Raw genomic sequence first — 21,699 nt, 5'->3', positions numbered from 1 at the left:
TCTGTTAACCCGGTTTCAGCGACTTTCATAACTTTATTTACTATGTAATATTCCCAAATTTTAGTACTACCGTAAAGCATGTGTGGTTAATTCAGGCCACGACTTAAGTATCTTCTCCTTCTTTTTTTATAATAATATAAACATTTGTGATTTGTCGTCGTCGTCAAAAAATGACGTCATCAAACAATGTTACGTTATATTTGTTTACTCGGCATTGTTATACCAACATAACAATGCCGAGTAAACAAATGACTTGAGTAAGACACTAAACTAACCCCCCCTTCGGGGGGGTTAGTTTAGTGTCTTACACAAGATTTTAAAAAGCAACCAACTCCCCCGAAGGGGGTTTGATCAAGTGTTTTAACCCCCCCCCCCCATTCGGGGGTTGGTTTAGTTTCTTACCCAAGATTTTAAAACGCAACCAACCCCCCGAGGAGCTCCGAAAGTAGCGCTCTGCTCTAGTCATTTTAAAATTCCTGTCAACGCGGAAATATAAATAGAATCATTCGTAAAATCTAACTTTTTTGGGACAGATTGTAACACGTCTTATTTTCCCCGCGTCGTCCTTATTTTCATCCTTCGCCCTTCACGCCTTCTTCTTCCTCCATTCTTCTATCTTATTTTCCTCCTCTCAGTTACCTACTCATGTCTCTTCTTCAAACGAATTTTACTGAATTTGGCTCAGAATTTTAGCCACTTAAAGTGGCCTTCCTAAGCTTTCAATCCCATTTGAACTCCGACATTAAATCACTGACCAAACAGACTTGCAGATCTTCAGATGTGACCTTTAATCATATTCAGCAACATAACAAGAACAAGGTAAAAGAACACAAACTTGTGATATAAAATCAGAAAAATATCGGGGACCGCTGGGATACTGATAAGAAATTCCTGTTTCTTTTCACATCTTATTTTGTTCATTTATTCTTCGTGGATAAAAAGTTCGATATATTCTGCTGTGTTAAATAAAATACACCACATTTTCTCTTTCCCGTTCTTTATGTATCCGGGTCTATTCAAGTAACTATCACCTTTCACTGCTAAAAGATTCACGTAATGTCCAAGGATGAATTGAATTTCATCTCTCTTGAAACTCAAGCTCTGATTTATATAACAATTCAATAGCAACCGCAAGATGAGAATAGGGCTGCATATCTTCTTAGATTAGTTTCCACATTTCTGTCTGCGTCTTACAGCCTACGTAACCAATGACATACAATTAAAAAATATATTTCATCGTATATGTCTTTCCCCTTTTTTAATGTAAAACGGTTTCGAAAAATGAAGACACTCGATGCGCGATATTCTTCATTCCCTCATGACGCCACTCTCTTAGACCAAAATACTCACTAGATCATCAATATGACCTTCGAATATGCAAATAAATATTTTTATTTTTGTTCCTGTTATATTTTATTCGCCAAACTTCGTCGTCGATTGGCCTATTCCGGATATACCGAGTACAAAGGTCGTCTCGGGAGTCGAATATTCTCGCTGACGTCTTATGTTATTTTGTCAGACTCTGTATAGAAATGACAGGACAGTAATTCCGACCGCTCACTTTAACACCATTTTAAATTTATAATTTAAACTCCTCTTACATTCGGATTTTAATAACTTAGGCGGCTGGTAAATCATCGTTAAATTAACAACGAATGAACCGATAAAATCCTATTTTCCACCAGATCATCTACCTGCGCCTTCAGACTTTTCAACGAGCCATTCCACCGGGTCCACTTTAGTTTCTTCTGTACGCGCACTCCCGCTGACATCCCATTTCTTTTCTGCTGTTCCGTACTATCTCTCCCCTTCGATTTGTGAAGACCCTTCCGCATTCACAGGACAGAGTTCCTACAATGGCGAGGCAACTGGTGTGACATACCGCGCTTCCTAGCTCAGCTGCTGCCTGTGTTCGAGGTCAACTTCTCCAGCTTCATAGAAAATCGATAACTTATTGGACATAATATCGAACGAGACATGAATGTAGTTATCAAAGCACGCGATTACTCCCAAAATACGGTAAACGTCAAAACCCAGGCATACTAAGTCCTTAAATGAAGGCAAGTAACATGAGAATATAGCATAATGAGGAGTTTTATAGTCTCTGGCCTTTACCACATAGGCCTGTTACATTACGGCGAATGCAGCCAGAATAGGAGAGATGGAAAATTAACCAGAATTTATCCTGAAGACCTGAATGAAAGAGTCCATATGGGAGATGCAGATTTCGATGAGAGGGAAATACAAACATTGATTTTAGAGGAATAGGGTCCGATGCTGGAACGAATCATGGGCTTTCATAAAAAAAAAAACTGGGAATTTCTTTAAAAAATAATCACGTAATAGCTCCTATAAATACGAAATGCAAAGTAAGGTTCTCAGAATTTTGGCAAACAATATAGACGAAAGACGAGTTTCTATTTGCGTTTCGATATGCTGATTTAAACACGTCATTTCTTGGGAGGCGCAATAATCTAATACAGCGCTTAAAGATGAGTATCAATTGCAATGATGCAGGCTTACAAACACTCCGCACCAGCGTTTATAAGTTTTTTACATTTGGCGGTAAGCGTAAAATATGTTTCAGTACCTGACGGAAACAAACCACATGTTATCGTTAACATTGTGTGTGGACGAATATATTGCATAAAACATATTCACATAAATCTTCAACCGACGTTATGATTTACTTATAGAATGTATTTAAATTTTACGCAGAAAAATTTCACAGACCAACAAAAGAATATCTATCAAATCTAAAACTTCTTGACGATGGTGAAGAGTCAAATGAATAAAAATTTTCTTGGATATTATCCATCGTCTAGTAAATATAAAACGTAAAACGACGTTTCGGAGATGGGACTCTATCTCCGTCTTCAGGTTCCTACACAGTTGGGCCCACTAGATAGAGCTAATCCCTATCTCCGAATATCTGTTCATAAACCTAATATTTTGTGAGCCACTCTTAGAATTTGATTACTTTTTCCTGGAAATGGCGGCAGATGGTTAAAAACACGCCACCTAATTTCCCTACGTCACACACTACATTAATGCTTCGTGTACGTCTATAATAATCGGTTGCTGAAAACAAAATTTTCCCAGTATCAAACAAATCTTCGTTTTCGACGAAGCCACATTCATGTAGAAAAAGGCTAGGCAGCACGCGCGCAAAGATATCTAAATGGGTATCAGAGTAATTAAGTGAACCAACTAACGTACCATTAAATGATTACGTCTTTTATACATCAAGGGAGATGTTCTTGATTACACTGGATCAGATATAAAGCTCTGGGTTTCAACAGTGACTTTTACGAACAATTTAAGATACATGACAATCGAATCAGTGAGGACCAGTTACTAGGGCATTCCAGTATGCCGCGTTGTAAAGAATCAATTATCTTTACATTTGTGCTGCATTAACTCCATTGTTCCCAGTCGCAATACGAGTGCCATTTGCCACGAAAATTAGCGGCGATCTCACTAAAACACCATTATGACACACACAGTATTTGCATAGTTGTAATTTGCAGAAGGTGACAGATCAACTGGGGACCTTCGCAAAGTCAAGAAGAAGAATACTAAAGTGAATAATAAAAAGGCGTGAAGACGAGGTGTGGATTCATTAAGCTGTTCCAATAAAGAATACGGAGATCAACTCTGTTCGGTAGTTTACACTTAAAATTATTTGTTGTAAAGACTTTTTCCATCGTCTGTTCTTTCTAAATTCACGACGTTTCGGAAGCTGGTTCTGTCTCCGTCTTCAGATGAGAGGTACCTGCTCTGTTGGGTCCCTTAGAAAGAGCTAGTCTCTGTCACTAGAAACGTCGTGAATTTTAAAAAAAAAATACGATGGAAAAAGTCCTGATAACAAATATTATTAAGTAACGGAGATCAACGTTTGGGTTTTATTAGAGGATTTCTTGATGTCAGAAAAATATTAGTTTCTCACGGAAACTCTTCTTTTCTTTAGAATCGTATGTCTCGTATTTTATGCTATCAGATAATATACTTATTTTGAATGTATTTCAGCCACAATAAAAAAAATATTCCGAATGAAGATTGTAGAAGTTCGTGACTTATGAATACAATATTTTACGTTATGCCACAATTATTTGTATTTTAATATACTTAAATCCAGATATATAAAAAGGCAGAAACACACAACAAAATTAAAAATATCCACAAAGATTCTAATGTGGGATCCAGTATCTACGTTGTGAAAGACCTCTGTACACATACGAAGTTATTTCGAATTATTCTGGTACCTGGATCTATGTTGTGGCATTTACCAAGCTAGAACCCAGAAGAACGTCATCACCACACAACTGATTACTCACGCCACATTACATAAGTTACATATACTTACACAAAATATGTTGTCGTTCGGATGTCTGAAGCCGTGTTGATGATTCTGACGTATCTGGTGATCCTGCTGTTCTGAAGGACTCCTCGAGAGTGAGAGTCCTAAGTTCCTGTGGGAAGACTCTCGCTCTAATTCCCATCTCCGAGGATACAGATCGCCCGAATAAACAAAGCCAGTCCGGTCATCACGTGACATTACGTGAAACCTAAAGAAATCACAAAAACTGTCAGAAGAAGATTTACCGAATATAGGACTGCATATTACGTAAAATATTAATACCTTAGTCAATACCACGGCTCCTACTACGAACTTAAAGGGAATATAACATCGAGGAAGGGAGTATGGAAAAGTTAAAATTCTAACTACGTGAAGCAAAAAAATTAATAGTCGCTCAGCTGGTCAAAAATTCTCTCATGTTATATGACCCAAAGTTGTATTAACGTGTTGATGACGAGAGTCCGCTAATGGTAGTAATCCTGAGTCAGTCGATGCTAGTCTACATCCCGTTTATGATCCAATCTGTAGTAATTTAGTTAAATAAACTATTGCAAAATAAAATTTCATCGTATCGAGCGTATTATGACGATTTAAAATAACACATAATTTATTGACTATGTGTTAAGTTTATATCATGGATTAATTGTAACCGGATACTTAACTAAACGATTAAAAATTATTATTTATGGGAGTTTCACAGTATAACGTTCATAGGGTTTGTTTAAATTTAATAAAAGGTCGGCCTATTTCCCGTTTGAAATGTGAACTTCAACAGTTTGACATCTGCTAGCCTGAGGTACATATGCGTTATTTACTATTTACTTTTTGTACGTATTTTACTGCAACAAAATCCCGATGCACAAAGGACTCGGGTAGAATTGTTCTGAAGAATGGCAGTTGTATGTATCGTGGCTACAGTTACACAGCACATTACTGTGTGTATGACCTCAGGGGGCACCGAGAGTCAGAGTTTCGTGAGAGCATGTACGTTATATCTGTACATATTAAAATAAATGAATTATAAATTTAATCTCTGATATATATTTTCATAGCTCAACGATATTAATTAAATAACAGTTATGAATATCGTTTTTCAAAATGTGTCATTCGTTGACAGTTATGAACTGGAATTATGGTTCACTATTACCAGTGAAGTGTAGCCTCGTAAGGATGGTGAACTGTATGTGACTTTCTGTACACGCCTACTTATATTAATTAGAGGATATACGACAAAGACCATCCGTCATAAATTTTGCAGGTATCGTATGGTCGCGTTATTTTTCTCGAAAGAAAAGCAAAAGTGGACTGTATCAACACATTTTAATAAAACATCGACATGAAGTTAAATGCCTTTTAAATCTGAAAATTCTTAAAAGCAGTTTCACAATAACGAAGTGTATGTTCAAGAAGGATTTGAAGTCTTCGCGGCGGTGGGTCTGAACATGGCTGTCTTCTGGGTTGTTTCGCCGTGTAGTCTGGTAGAAGTTTATCCAGAAGACAACCATCTTAATACACGTTCGTCTTTTAAGGATGAAACACGCTGAATGTTAAAAATTATTGAACTGCAGCAGTCATTTTGAGGTGATAATATTAAACATTCGACGCAACTTATACCCTAACACTGAAGTTAGAAGGACGTGTACTAAGGATATGAATAGATAACATTTTAAAACCACATTTTATCAGATTCTCCAAGATAGTGATGCCCCTTTTTGCTATTGGAACGCCAAATTAAAATCTTATTTTAATATATATCTTGAACTTTTTCAGCTCCATCTATTTTTCGTTTCGATTATATTTAGAAGAATGTTTTATGTCATTGTTTTGGATTCTACCACGTCTCCATTCTTTTCTCTCTCTTTTACATGCACACTCCAAATTTATCCTCTACCACACTCGCCGCTGTATTATTTCTCCCTCTCTCTTGTTTTCTCCTCTCCCTCTCGGTCTGCTCTGTAATGAGAGATCTCCATCCTCATTTTTCGTTACTTCCTTTGCTCTCCTCTCAAAGCTGACGCACCAACGACTCTTTCACTCCTTCAGGATACTCACATATGTCCCCTTACTACTTCGTGCTCGTGTATGGAAATACAAATACTGCTACTTGTACCTAAAGGCGAGCACTCGAACACAAATACGATTCTGGCTAGTTCGCTTTACAGGCTACACGTCTGAAAACGAGATGCTGGGGAGAACATTTGGATCTAAGCGGGAGAAAGTGACAAAGGGCTCGATAAAAACGTATAACAAAGAGATTCTTAACTTATATTCGTCTCTAAATATTAATAGCATGGCCAAATAAAAGTTGTGAAGAGTAGATCCGTAGTACGCATACGAGAGATAACGAGTGACACGTCTGACTGGAAAATTTAAAAGTAAGTTACCACTTCGGACACAAAATTAGTATAAAAATTGGTTTTAGAAGTTGGTCGCGAGTTTTGTGGTGCATTCAGCTGGCTAAGTATAGGGGTCCATTTTTTGGTTATTGTGAGCGCAACAGTGCGATTTCTGGACCCAGAAGAGGAGAAACTGACCAGCTGAGGAAATAAATTTCTCATCTTAAATAAATGAACTCCGAAGTTAATGAGGCATGAGGTATTGCACTACAAATTCATATACATAGAAGAAACAGCATGTGTGAAAAATTTGTCTTAGTCCCTTTAATACCAGGCAAGAGGATACAAGTTCTTGCATGTTTATTGCCTCAGGGGAAAAAAATTACGCTGAAGAATTCAAAAGACACATGTAAATTACTTACTGAATAAAATAATGAGGGCATCAAATTTATTAATATATTTATACCTACATTTATTCAACATACGCCTAATATTGGTGTAAGGATTCGAGCAGTTAAATAATTACTAACTCCATAAAATACCGTCATTATAAAGTTTATATTCGTCGCTAATCAAGAAATTCTTCGTGATTTATGGAAACCAAAGTTTTATTGTCATATTTACAAGATGTGGTCACTATGAATCGAGTCCACACTCTTAAAAGTTATTTATTTAAAATATATTTTAACAGTATCCTTTTACCTGCGCATGTCTTCCGCGTGGTCTATTAATTTTGGTTTTGTGATTTCATTTTGTATAACTTTCTCTCCTCCTTCACGCTTTCTACATGCCCGAGCCCACCCCATCGTATTTGGTTCTATCACACTAATAATGTTATGTAAGGAGTACAAATGAATCAATCACTGTCACATGCTTTACAGAATGGCTAAATGTGTGTTTTTTTTAAGCAACTCTTGGAATAAGATACGGCACCGAAACACAAAAGAAGAAAAATACCACAAACACATTTCTCTGCTGACGTTGTTACTGCAGACAGGGCTAGGATATGCAATGCAGACTGCGACTAAATTAGCCTACATTTCACCGCCACTCTGCCACCCCCAACCCCCGTTTCGTTTCCCGTCTTCCTCGTTTCCCCCATCACTGCTCGTGAACATGGCTGTTTCCGCTGCAGCATTCCTCACTCACTACCCTGATCTGGTAGAATTCTAATGGTTACGCCGTGTTGCAACGAAGTTCTTCTCATGGGAACAGAAACTGTTTGCGTGTCTTTCCCCCTGTGAGGAACCAACTTGCATTCTGTGAGGGAGAGACTCCTACTGCAGTTACATTCAGTTTGACGATCACAACCCTTCGATTAAATTATGTATGAGTTCGGGGTTTGCAGTTTTTGTTATCAGTACCGAGACTTGAATTTCAAATACAGAATATTAATTAATAGTTATAAAAAAATCAAGTCAAGTACTAAAAAACTATTTTATTTTTTTATTTATAGTGTTCTGTCTGCCGACAGGTCCATATACTATGAACCGGATCCTTCCATCCTCTTCAGGTTGTCAGGGACCTGCTCATACATATATACATTCTTGGCAGAGATGATCAGAAGTGGTTTGCCATTGCCTTCTTCTGTGTGAGTGTGAGTGGAGTAATTGTTGGGATGCCATGGAGAAACCGGGGAAGCCCCCGGAGGAAAACTCCATGATGCCTAAACCACGGCCTTGCCCAACACAAGTTATAAATCTGAGCACCACCGGGAATTGAACCCGGGACCCCAGGATTACAAGGCTAGTGTTCTGACCGCTAGACCACTATAGCGCACGTAAAATAAGTTGTTAGGAAAAATCATACGAATTAAAGTTTTATGGTTTTATTACAGCGAAATAAAAAATAAAAATGTATGGGAACGCAGAAACATTTTTCAGTAACTAAATTCGCAACAGATAAATTTCCAGTAACACGGACAATGCGCTCATTTGACTGGCGCCATCAATGCGGAAGTCCCTTTCCGGTTTACGTTTCGTGAGTTTAACCTACCGACTTCGGCAGAACACGCGTTGAATGACAGTTCGTAACATCAAACTATACACAAAATTTACTTTTTACTTCTCAACACCAAATGCTATTAGAGCGCACGATTTGAGGTTTTCACGGTGATGAGTCTGAAAATGGTAGAATCTTACCGACGTTTCAGAGGTTCCTGCTGCCTCCATAATCAAGGCAAGGACCTCTGAAACGTCTGGAAACTTCTACCAGACTACACGGCGTAACAACCCAGTGATCAAATTGAAGAGTATGAGAGCGACGGAACTATTAATATACACAAAATTTTAGTCGTAAAACCTTAATGAAGGTACATGGGCACATAAGCATTGATATAAGACGTAGGTGGGAAGATAATATTAAAATGGATTATAAAAAAAGTGGGGTTTAAGGCTGTGTTGTAACTTCATATAGCTCAGGATATGGCCCAAAAGCGGGTTCTTATGAACACGGAACTGTAATGAAACTTCGGGTTAGGTAAAACGCGGAGAACTTTAAAATCTTAAGTACTATAATCTTTCTTTACTTGTGTTGTTTACGTATCGGTATATAAAATGCTTCTCGAAGAAATTTAAAATAACTATCAACCAACATTTTACCACATCTTCTTATTATGCCTTTCCTGTAACAAGCTGAGGCCTATTATAAACTCGTAGTTATCTTTTAAATAATGTTTATGTAAACCTAATATTCTTAACGAGTACCCTATACTAACACCAATTAAATTATCGCCATTGGCCATATTAAAATGCCAGCAGATATTCAATGCATATTGAAATCCAGCAAACTGACGGATTACATTTTGTGAGAGCGATTCTCTCGCTAGAGGTCCCAGACTGCCAGGAATAAAATCCATTATTTATGTACCTATGTTGATAAAATCCTGCAGGCACATACTTCAACCCTTGTGAAATTGCATCCCGTCACACAGAGTGCTCGAAGTGGCAGCCCCTGGACGGTATGAAACAAACTGACGAATACACACGTCGTATCATGTCCGCACGAACGGCAATGATCATCTGACGAGTATTTTCGCTGAGATCGTCACTGGTACGAGGCTTACCCCCGCATATATTCCCCTTCAGTAGGCTCCTCGGGGTAAAATCTGGGGGGTGAAATCTGGGAGCATTGTTTGATAGAGTTTATTGAGACAATCTAGTCTACAAAGCTCATTCACTAACTTTCTGTCTCCCGAACAGTTGCTGACGAAAATTTTCAGCACCTGATATGACGAGATGCAATACCACATGGTATCATGTATGTAGCTGTAACATTTCATCGCTACCGGTGAAAAAATAGTGGTTTTATTGCTGAAAGCAGGGGGGGGGGGGACAGATGCATGCAACTTGTATCACTTTCAGTTGAAGAGGAAATCCAAACAATTGTGCACTGTACTCGTAGATACGTGAAGACTAATTATTTGTATCTCCAAGAACGATGGGTTTTGCTTAAAAATAGTAATTTTTAGCGGCAATGGGAGACTCAATGAACACAATAATACTTGGCAGTTGCCTCAAATTTTTACCGTAATTTCATATTTAAAAAGTATAACACTTTAATTTAACAGAAAACTAAATTCTTGACACGTGTTTAAAACAGCAAACCAGGCATGATGTTAAACTCACTGATTACATCTACACATTTTCCACAAAGTGTCTGCACTCCCATTAGTTCTCGCTAATTTCCTCAATTTTCATATTTCACGTAAAGGAAAATGTCTGGTACTGTAACATCTACTGACACAGAATGCTGTGTTGTTTTTCTGTGGACTAAATACGAGGTTCTTGCAAGGTAATTTTCATGGAAACGTCTCTTTCTAATTACAAAGAGCAATTCCACGCTACATTTCCGGTGCCTGGAACTTGCAATGCAAAGTTTCCTTCACGTAACACAAAAAGATCACCTTCTGAATGCTGACTTACACATTCATTCGAGACAACTGACGCTCTAGCGTGCGATATCTTGCAGTACACTGTATTAAGGCATAATATGCCTACAAATCCGCACAGTTAATATCATCATAAATCACGTAACTAAACCTGTTCCGTTATAGTAACGTCCTCAGACGGAGGAAAATGCAAAATAAGGAGGTGCGTGATTTTTATTTTCACCAAATGCTCGACTGTTACAGTGATCAAATTAATACAGATGAAATAGGCTAGTAGGCACGTATGCAAGAATTCTTAAACAATCTTGTTAAAAAATGGTAATCGATTTAATAACATTTGATAAGAGATATATCGTGTGTATTCAAACTGTTGCCTGCTAGTCATAACCTTCTTTCCACATTATCTGACACCGTACAAAGAAATTCTTTGCCGTTTATGGAACCAAAATTGTTAAAAAAAATTCCCAACCGGACCCTGTTTAAGGATCATGCATTTCCAAATGATTTTTCTCTTCACATTTTCCGACTAAGATTCTGTACGTATCCCGTTCATGTTACGTCATCGGACCAGTTCATCTTCCACGATTTATTCTTCGTAATTAGAGATGTAATACCACTGAGTTAAATCTTATTCACTTCGTGGGATCCAGTACTGTGGGCCTAAGGTTTATAATATTTATTTTTAAAATTAGAATTATCCACAAAATAATGACGAGTGGAACCAACATAAAGAATGGAAAATTACGTGTTGATAATACTTTCACAAATTAATCCCTTCCCCTTTAATAACTGGAATATCATTAAAGAAGCGGTTTCTGACGACATTTTGCTTTACTCAAAACTTTCTAATGAAGAAGCCGTTATTTACGTCAACAGCTAATTATGTTTGTGAATCTGTACAAAACCAATCAACTTTCTCTTAATTGCTTGTCTAAACCACCCAAAACTGGAAAGTAGGTACTGGGAGAGAATGTCACCTCAGCACACGGGCAGGGACGAAACAGGAAGACAGGAAGTCGAAGCAGTTCCTGCAATTCCTTGTCGAGTCATGCCACGTTCAGTTCTTGAAGCTTACGTAAGAAGGGATCAATCTAAACGGAAAATGAGAGGTATTTGGGCGCTCCTTCCAAGACAGAATTTTAAAATTGAAATGATGCTATATGTTCATTTCCACTCGAATTCCTTGCGCATTTCAATACTAATACTATTACATAAATAACAAAGTAATATTATTAATGATAAAAATCAAAATTGCACCTACGATAAAATTAATGGCAGATTAAATTCGCGAAATGCTTGCTATCGCGAAGTTCAGAGTCCTTTGTCTTCCTGCCTGCTATCTAACACATAAAGATTAAAATAAACAGCGCTATAATTTTACCTCCTTTTGCGTAGGGGCGAAGAGAATAACATAAAATTCGAGTGTTTAAGAACAGGTTTTTGAGGAGAATATTTGAATCTAAAACAGTCGAAGTGACGGGCGGATGGACAAACTGTATAATTTATCTTCTTCTGCAGATAATATCACGATGAAAAAAAAAAAAAGAAAGAAAGAAAGAAAGAAAGAAGAAGACAGAGAGAGAGAGAGAGATGAGTGATGCATGTAGCACGCGTGGGGAGATGAGAAATACATGCAAAATTTTGACTGCAGAGTCTGAAGAAAAGGAGACCACTCGGAAGACACAGGAGTAGAGGGTAACAACCTTATGAAACTCAGGTGCGAAACACAGACAAAATCTCGACGTGAATTGGTTCAGGCTCCATTCCCTGATAACCAATGCTACGGGGCAACTGTAATACGCCAGGTTGTCTGCCTCATATTGGTTTGAGCACTTTATAATCCGAACGTGTTTTTATCGTCTAACACGGCATTATAAAAAAAGGTTGAGAACTCCGGATCTAATACATAAATATTCAGTCTTATACCCAATTGCCTTTGAATGAATGTTGCAACCTACCTGGTCATTAGCTGATACACTCTGGGCCACTGTCCCCTCGCCCTAAGTATTCTAGAAGCTCCCAATAACGACTGCCGATGGGCAGTCGAAAATGCTAAGGCTTTCTTATAGTACGTCAGTGCTTCCCAATAGCGACCTGAAAGAATAAACCTACAGGTGAAAAAAGAATTTAAACTGTGTCGATAAATTAACTAAGATGAGGCTCACACAAGATCCTTATCGGATAAAAGGTTGAGTGTACATTTTCGCGTTCGTTCAGCGTTTCTTGAATTCTCATGCGGACGGACAGAAAACCATGGAAAAAGGAATAGATACAATTTTGCGATTTCTGTTACGAAAGTTCTTAGAAAGGAACAAATATTGAATAATGTGGTGTTCAGCACTGACAAAATGTTCATAAAGGACGCGCTATTTTGAAAGAGATACAACAAAATGGTCAAATGGGACTGGTAGACAAGGTGTGCTGGCTTATACAAGGAATTAGGAGTTCTTTCGTTGTCTCTAAAATTAATTAAAAATGACGAAAAAGATATACATTTTAACTTGTTAATTACAAGTTTTAAATCTTAAGAGTTGCTATAGTAACATTCTCAATGTGTCATAAGACAGGTGTACCATAACGAATGTTATCCAGAAAAGCCACATATGATTTATGGCGGAGAAAATGGCGTCTGGTAACGTTTTTCTTCCTCGAACATCGTTCCAGGTCCATCAATCATCATTCCAACGATGATCCATACTCATCTGTCACGGTCCCTGAGGTAAACGAGAGGTCCAACCAACTGGCAAGCTTATAAAATCGGCTCTCAGTTGGGATTTCACCTCTGACCTGGCACTTAGCCCGAGTTTACTGCACTTTTACGTAGTTTAGGCGTTAAGGTGTTATATGGTATTTTCAACTCAGAAGTAAAAGCCGAGTCGATGGTAGTTAATCTGGTGTAGAAATTCCCCATCTTTTATAAAACCACGAAAATTTATTACAGCCCGATTCTGGGCCCCATCCTTGAGCCGAATGAATCCAGCCTAAATCTACAAATGTTACTCTTATAAACCTTTTTAATATTATGCTCCCATTTACACCTTGGTCGGCCACGTGCCCTCTTGCTTTCAAATGTCTTAATTAAATTTGTGTACGTGTTTATCCTTCCCGTGCGTACTACATGTTCCTAACATCTCATCCTGTTCTATTTGCTCACTCTAGAAATCTCTGGTGAAGGAAGGAACTTCTACCTGACTACATGACGCAAAAACCCAAAATAAGGCCATCTTCAGAGTCCCCAACAGTTCAGCGTTGTCGTTGATATTCAACAGGAGACACACAATACAAGGTGGACGTGGGGAAACAATGAACTAAGCGTTCAGGATATTTTGCTGAAAGCGGGTAGAAACAGAATCTGTCAAATGCAAACAAATGTTTTGCTGTCGGTGCGGTACAGTGTTACGGACAGCAATAAAATGGTGCATGCTGTGAGCCTCACCTTGGCGGTGCAACCAGGCGGCTAGATCGGCCAGGTGGTCCGGGCTGTTGGGTTGCAGGCGCGCCACGTGACGCAGGAGACGCCCCACGGCGGGGTCACGTCCCTCCTGACCCTGGTACAGCCGCGCCAACAGCAGGTAGGCCGGGACGTAAGCCGCGTCCAGACGCACACAGCGCTCCAGCATGCGGGCGGCATCCTCGGTGCGGTTCACTTTACTGTAGGACAAGACACTCGCGGTCACTCCTCGTACTTTGGACACTGGGGTAAATACGGCCGTACAGATTCTGAGTATGTCATCCTAGAGACACTCAGACACTCATCACATTGCAGACAATGACTCAGCTAGTTTACAATGGGTCAATCGGCCACTCATGGTACATACTTTGGACAAGTTATCCTGAGAACACTCAAAACAGTCAACATCCTGCAGAGAAGAGGAAGATAGTCCCAGAGACACGTGGTTACTCCTCACACTGCAGACACTTACCGTCTTACAGACACCCGCTCACTCCTTGAAAATGTCCACAGCCCGTTTTTTCATAGGAGTACAGAGAATATTTTCAAAATATACGTAAAATGGAAGATAATATTAAAATGGTTTAAATTTTTTTTTTTTGGTACGTACTCGGTTCATCAGATCAGGATTAGTAGCTGAGGGGTTGTTACCTTCTCAACACTCTGCTTGTTGAAGTTACTTGAAACATCTAGATCAGACCGTCTTGTTACCAATGTAAGTTTTACTACGATACGATTAGAACACAAGAATTCCAGAGATGCAGCCTGCGTGTTCCTGCTACGATCCGACAGGTTATCGGAATCAAGATTCATCTAATTTAAATGACATGTTAATAGGTATTAGTCCATACAATTGAAGTCGTCCAATCTTTTGATTTAGGATTACACGTGGACTACAAAATGCGACTGAGGAATTCCATTGCTGTTAAATATAAAAATGTCATGTCTGGTATAGTGAGTTTAATTTATGGTTTGGCTTTCGCGATTAAATAACAGTTGATGTCAAGAGACTCAGTTTCTGAGCACGTAATATTTATCGGCGACGTCAGTAAAGCCATAATACGAGCGCCAAAATGTCACCTTTCTCACGATGTAAACACGTGAATATACAAACACAGCATTTTGCGACATAAGAAGCAATGGAAAATCAGATTTTGAAAGCATTTTGTTTATACATGTTTGTAATGGAAGCAGACTGACGGAAGAACACGTGTGCATTTATTTCATGCATTATGTACAAGGAATGCATAATGAAGTATCAAGTATTTTATGAAGTGTTTGTAAATAACATGTGTAAATTTATGTGTTTCGTGTGGACGTCGAGATACAACGAATACAAAACAATATTTAATGTCTTGAAAGCATGTAACATTTAGTGTCTTCTTTGCTTACATTCATCTCTATAGCAAAACTCTCTCAAAATACGTAACACGTGTCTTCCAATTCAAGGAGTTTGAAATACTTCAGAACCAAGACAGGTTCTCAAACACTCATCATGAGTCTGTTTTACCACGCCCACTCAGTAAGTTTGCGCGAGATAAGATCAGACAGAGATAAAACAGTTGTAAGGACGACAAACGATTCAGTAGACGAATCCTGAATCTCATCTCGCGTGCTCCACTGTCAATACACAATGGCTGCAATCAACGTTGTAATTCTTGCTTACGTAAATAGTGTAACACTTCACATGCCTTTTAGTTCTATTCAATTCGGCTTTCAAGTCACTATCAAATTTAACTGGATACTAACAACTACATCAGCCTTTCTCTGTAAACAAAATTGAAACCTCAAGGATAAAAGCTTTTATAATGTGGTCCAGAACAGAAACAAAACTGGCGAAGAGTTAAACAGAAATTTGAACACTGATTAAGCTCAACTCAGAGAAACAGTAATGGCAGCTGAAGATTTCGGTCTTCTGGGTTGTTGCGCTGTGTAGTCTGGTCGATGTTAACCAACGTTTCAGAAGTCATACTGCCTCCGTCATCAGGACGCAGTATGCAGGAGGCAGTATGACCTCTGAAACGTTGGTTAACATCAACCAGACTACACAGCGCAACAACCCAGAAGACAGAAATCTTCATACTCACCGCTGTGAGAACCTTAAGTCTTACATAGTAATGGCAGCTGTTGCAATACAGTCAAACGTCATCTAACTCTAAATTTTCCTACGTAACTTGATACCCTGTCGAGGTGGCAACCCACAATAACTAAAATGGCTGCTTTTACTAAAAAAATATTTGTATGTAAATAAAAAATACACTTACGAAAAAAAGTTTAGAACAGATTAAATTCAGATAAAGTAATTACGGGAGATTTACACACAGAGGCAGTTTCCCAGACAAAAGTAATTCTTAAAATGCGTAAGAGATGTCACAAATAATTTCACAGACACGCTTTGCGAGTAGCTGAGGCTAAAACGTTGAACAGTCTTGTTCATGCGTCGCTGCGTTCAATCTGTTTTCTTCTTTCAAAGGCAAATCTGTTGTATCACTACTACGTGATCCAACACAGAGTGCTGGGAAAAAAAAGTTCTGAAAATGTGTTTGTAGACCTTCCACCTGAATGCTCTGATTCTGTTGTAAAATGTGAACATCGAAGTTACTAAAGACTGAATGCTAGGCGTACTTATGTTCTTTGTTCAGTACAAAGTATGGCGTCTCTCCCATACAAATAGTAAAGTTTCATCGCCGGCACTAGGGACGCCCTGGAAAAATGCTCCTCATTCCCGATGGACGATCTCCACAGAGAAACATTATAATATATATTTTGGAATGAAACTACTCAAACACGAACATAGTTACAATAAATGAATAGAATATCCGCTTTAAAAATCTACAGATCCAGAGACCCAATTAAATGGTTCGTTAAAAGATCGCGGAACTGGGAGACACGCACTAGGCGTTCAGATATCCAATTTGGTTTGTCATTTTGCACAATGGAAAATCTCCCAATAAACACAACGGCGAAAGGGCAAGCGAGTGGCGGCCACTACTACAATTACCGGGCCTATTGTTTCGGGCATTCTTGTTCTAACGATGTACTCCAGCTGTAATTACGTGTTGTATTTGTATTCGGAAATGTTGAGATTCAATGTGCTGAACATTGATGTCAGTTGCAGGGATGCACAGATTATAAAATAGGATTAACGTGCTCTTCATTACCGCCTCAGAAAATATAGAAGGGCGACATGAAGACTTGTTTTATTTTGATAATAAATGGTTCAAAATATCTGCTTACGAAGGGACTCTGGTATTTACCAACCTTTTGAGGGATTTTGTTTATATATCGATAAGAAATATTTCGATACCGGTTGCATACTTTGTTATCTGTCTTAAAGCACAGAATCCACATAAGAGTTCTGATAACAGAAGTCTTGAAGTTATTTATCTTAGCGTTCTGTCACTCACCGGTACACTTGCCCCAGGTTGTAGTGCGCGTTCACGTGGTTGGGGGAATATCGGATGGCCTCCAGGAAGTGGCTCTCCGCCTCTTCAGTTCCCGTCATGAGTGTGCCCAGGTTGTTGTGGGCACTTGCGTAAGTTGGCCACAGTCTGCCGAATAATCAAAAAGAACACATTTAACCTACTCCGTGGAGAGGAGTCTTTCTTGGAAAGCTAACAGTTGTTCAGCTAGTCAAGAAATTCCCTGCCTCTTACGGAATCCAAGGGTTCGCACTCGTTTTAACAAAAGCCGGCCGCTGGAATAAATCCTGAATCCAGCCCGCATCCTCACATGCTACGTATTTAATACTCATGTTAATATATTTAATTCATATTTATGAATTTACACTTCGAGACATGATTTGTGAGACGTTTAAAAACGATATTTTATAATGAAAGGACCGATCTGTTGGAACTATTTAGAACATGTTTTAAGCACTTTATGCATATGAATGTACAGAGAATAAAGATAATTACTCAAGAAACCGGGTTTAATTATGTACCGGTGGCTCGAAATAAGTGAAATGTTTAATTACTTTTGACAGGAACGGCAATTAGTCCAGTCATTAAACCTCCAAAACGAGATAATTTACTGTTATTTCTCACGAAATTTATATTCTTATCTTCAGATTTTAGAGCTAATCTCTATTGCACAATTCCACCTCTTTAATTCTCTATTTTTTACCTCCTTCTTTCTTTCAACTCTCGTGGTTTTCTTTTGTCACGGCAGGTTAGACGGATCCCCATTCAGTCCACTACATATTTATACCCCTTATATTCAGCAGTGGCGGAGGTAGAATCTTCAGAGCCAATTAAAACAGATTTGTCAAAACCAGTTTAATCTGAAAACTATTTTTAATGTTCACTACGCAATTAATAAAACATACATAGAACTGACCACAGTGGCTTAAAGTCGATATTAAATTTTAGGAACAGAACAAGACTTACAAAAATGAAAATGAAAAGCTATAATTTATGGTTATTAAACGACAATGCTAGTTGACAAAACACTGACTCATTAAATGATAACTACGTAATGAGTTAGAAAAGAAAGTGGGAAGAAGCGGTCGTGGCCGAATTAAAACACTCTACTAGCGTTTACTGAAATATACCAAGAACGACCTCAGTCAAGACTGACGGTATCCAGACCGAAATTTTAACCCTGGTCCTCCCGAATAAGAAGAAGATACGATAACCATTCTGACGCGAGGGCCTATGTATGTTTGTATTAAGGAAGCTGTAGTTACAGGCTAAAGAGATATTTACATTCTACAATAATTAAAATTTGGCAAAACACGATTTCTTCGGAGAACGAAGATTTATTATTTTGTAATATATTTAACGACGGTCACTTGCCTGCATAATTATTATGGTGAAAGATTCAAGACGAATACCATCGATGGCCCATGTACGCCAAGTATGCACCGGAATATGAGAAATGCATAAAAAAAAATAATTGGGAAACCCGAAGTGTAGACATCGCATGGGAGACGGCAGACCTACGCGTAGGCAAGGCAATATTATCAAAAAGGATTTTAAACAAAAATTCAGAGAGAACATAAAGCAAATTTAACTGGCTCAGGTTAGAATCAAGTGACAGGATCTCGTGAACACGGTAATGAACATTTCAGTATTGTAAATAACGAGAACGCATCGAAACAGGTTTGGGACTGTGTGGCTTCATGCATTGTTAACTTACATGACGTTCAATAAACCCATTGGCAGAGAGGACTAAAGGAAACAAGAGGGTATAGATGAGTTATCCGCCACTGTTCTCAAGCATCCCATTCGTGAGTAGCAGCCATAACATCTCAGTCGACAGAGTTCTAATGCCTAACCAGCCGCTACCTAAGGCCAACGCACATCGCGTGGTCGACCCCAGGGCACCACTGGAAGTTGAGGTCCAGCATGCAAGGACGATACCCGAAGCATGACCTCAGCGGCAGTGGTATGACAATAGGGTTATCTGTAGCTACAAACGTGAGCTTCGTGTCACATGCCGTTGCTCTGGCTGACTTGTAGCTTGTATTCTGCTCCCGCACACAGAACTCAAGGCGCAGATTCCAAAACCGAGGCTCAAAATGCAATAAATTTGGAACTAGCGGCACATAATTTCCGCGTTTCCGACTGACTATTAAAGACACTTGCAACAATACGTACCACCTACTATATAAGTCAGCATTTTGCTCACAGAATGTGTTTATGGGAAATATATGACATCTCAGAATAGACAGCGATTATTCCCTTAAACAGAATTTACCAACTGATCTTTGTAATGGTGATTCATTGTGTTTGCTTTGAGGTAGGTACTGACATTTTAAATATCATTTAGATGAACTTTGTAATTTAGCAGCTCAAGTTATATGACGTCGAATGATAAGGAATTAAAAAGGATACGGTTATGGAGTGGTTGTAACCTAATCTATGGTGTAATCCCGTCATATGTCTGGAATCACTGAGGAAAACAATAGAAGTTCAGTCCGTATAGCTGGTTTGCGGATCTAGATTTTAAAGCGGGACCTCCCAAATACAAATAAAGGTCGTTCAGTTATTTAACAATTGTCTGAACTGTCCTCTTTTTGTTAATATTTTGTTAATCTGCCTTGTGAATTATGAAGTGCAATCCTTCAGCCTGTTTCTGGGTGATGCAACGTGCACATGTACGCTGTATTACCGACGTTACAGAGATGTCTCCATATTCAAGGCGAAGTGACTACCCAGGTATTCGGTAAGTTCACAGGTCGTAGAAGAAAGCACCGTATCATTATTAGAGTAATATTAGACGGAAAGAAAGCAAAAATAAACTCTTAAAATGGAACAGCTGGCCAGAGAGAGAAACGCTCCACGTAATTTGCAAAAGAGTCTGGCTTCTAGGTTAGATTAAGACTTATATAAATAAATAAATTTTCGCCATTAATATAAATGCTCAGTACTTGGACCTCAGGCTTGGTGCACTTTAACTAAGTCGGAAGAATTTTTCTGTTAGTACATAGATTTAGTTCCCAATAATTCGCAAAATAATTGCTAATATCAAAACTAAAGTCCCGCACCATTTAAGTCCTTTTATATAAAATTCAACAAGACTACGTGGAAATCTGTCAAATCGTAATATTTAAGGCTGTAAGCACAGAAACAAACACGACTTATATTCGTATCTGACATTGATAATAATATATTCTTTTAACCACTGTTCCCCACAAACTTAAAACAGCAAAACCTTAAATATGAACTCTGTACCAGAATAAAAGAACAAGTGCACTTGTTTATTTTTGTTCTTTATGTACAGTTGCCCAGTCTTACCTTAAGTCCATAGAAGGTTTAGAAAAACTGTCAGTGTTAGTTCTGCGTTGCGTGATAACGTCTCGTTACTTCTCACAATGTTGCATTATTTCGAGCACATTTCTAGTAAACTGACAGGGATATCGTGAGACAATGGCTAAACTAGAATAAGAAAGATGTTTTGCAAATTAGAAACACAAGTTCCATGCCTATTTAACTTGGATATCTGCTCTTAGAACGTTGTGAAGACAACTTTTATCGTAAAACCTACATACACAATGGCAGTGACAAATCCTACTCTACAATTCGGCCACGTGGAAGTAAAATATCCAACAATCTGACGACTTAAATAAGATAATTTGTAGATGACGTAATAATATTCTGCTGTTGTGTTATGTACATACTAATATTTTAGTATCCTGGCGAGATATAGACCCGGGACCACCGGAATACGAAGCAGCCAGCGTAATTACTGGCACACTACCACTCACTCTGTTGGCCATTCAATTCAACTAAACGCAACGAACAGAGGACGCACGTGTTACCATAATGTTTGCTTAGTTCTTGTATTTCTTTCATTGTGTCTGTTGCTAAAGCATGTAAACAAACGTAGACCTCTATTATTTTTAATGTTGTAGTCTCCTACGCAAGAATAAAATCGACAATAAAACACGATATGTAAGAGTGTCCCTGGAAACAAATATTTGCCAACAACTTACAGTACTGCAGCCGGAGCAGTGCAAACACAGCCCCCCCCCACAACCCACGAAACATGAAGATGATTGAAATGAAAGAGGAAATATCTTATTCCTGTTCCCACTTTGGACTGAAGAGTGATACCTATTTCAAAGAATTCGTTACGAAACAGCAAGATATTTTGGGGTTAAAAATTTGTAAAATAAAAAGTAACTCTATACTTTTGGGCTCTTCTATTGCCCACCTTA

The 21,699-nt window shown here is 38.5% G+C and overlaps 1 protein-coding gene across 3 annotated transcripts in view; it reads right to left on the bottom strand.

Moving 5' to 3' along the window:
- LOC110832267 (protein O-mannosyl-transferase TMTC1-like) overlaps positions 1-21,699 on the bottom strand; it is a 214,944-nt gene that overhangs the window by 19,697 nt on the left and 173,548 nt on the right. For all 3 annotated transcript variants that reach the window (XM_087353257.1, XM_087353258.1, XM_087353259.1), the window contains exons 12-15: positions 17,444-17,587; positions 14,022-14,236; positions 12,544-12,679; positions 4,367-4,568 (exon numbers count right to left, since the gene is read on the bottom strand). In XM_087353257.1, the coding sequence (XP_087209383.1) occupies positions 4,367-4,568; positions 12,544-12,679; positions 14,022-14,236; positions 17,444-17,587 (697 nt within the window). The remainder of the gene's footprint in view (positions 1-4,366; positions 4,569-12,543; positions 12,680-14,021; positions 14,237-17,443; positions 17,588-21,699) is intronic.

This window comes from Zootermopsis nevadensis, unplaced genomic scaffold (genome assembly GCF_977971745.1).
Source record: "Zootermopsis nevadensis isolate Lab colony 2312 unplaced genomic scaffold, Znev_1.0 Znev_ptg000022l, whole genome shotgun sequence".
Lineage (NCBI taxonomy): Eukaryota > Metazoa > Arthropoda > Insecta > Blattodea > Termopsidae > Zootermopsis > Zootermopsis nevadensis.
This window is presented reverse-complemented; position numbering and strand designations above follow the sequence as displayed.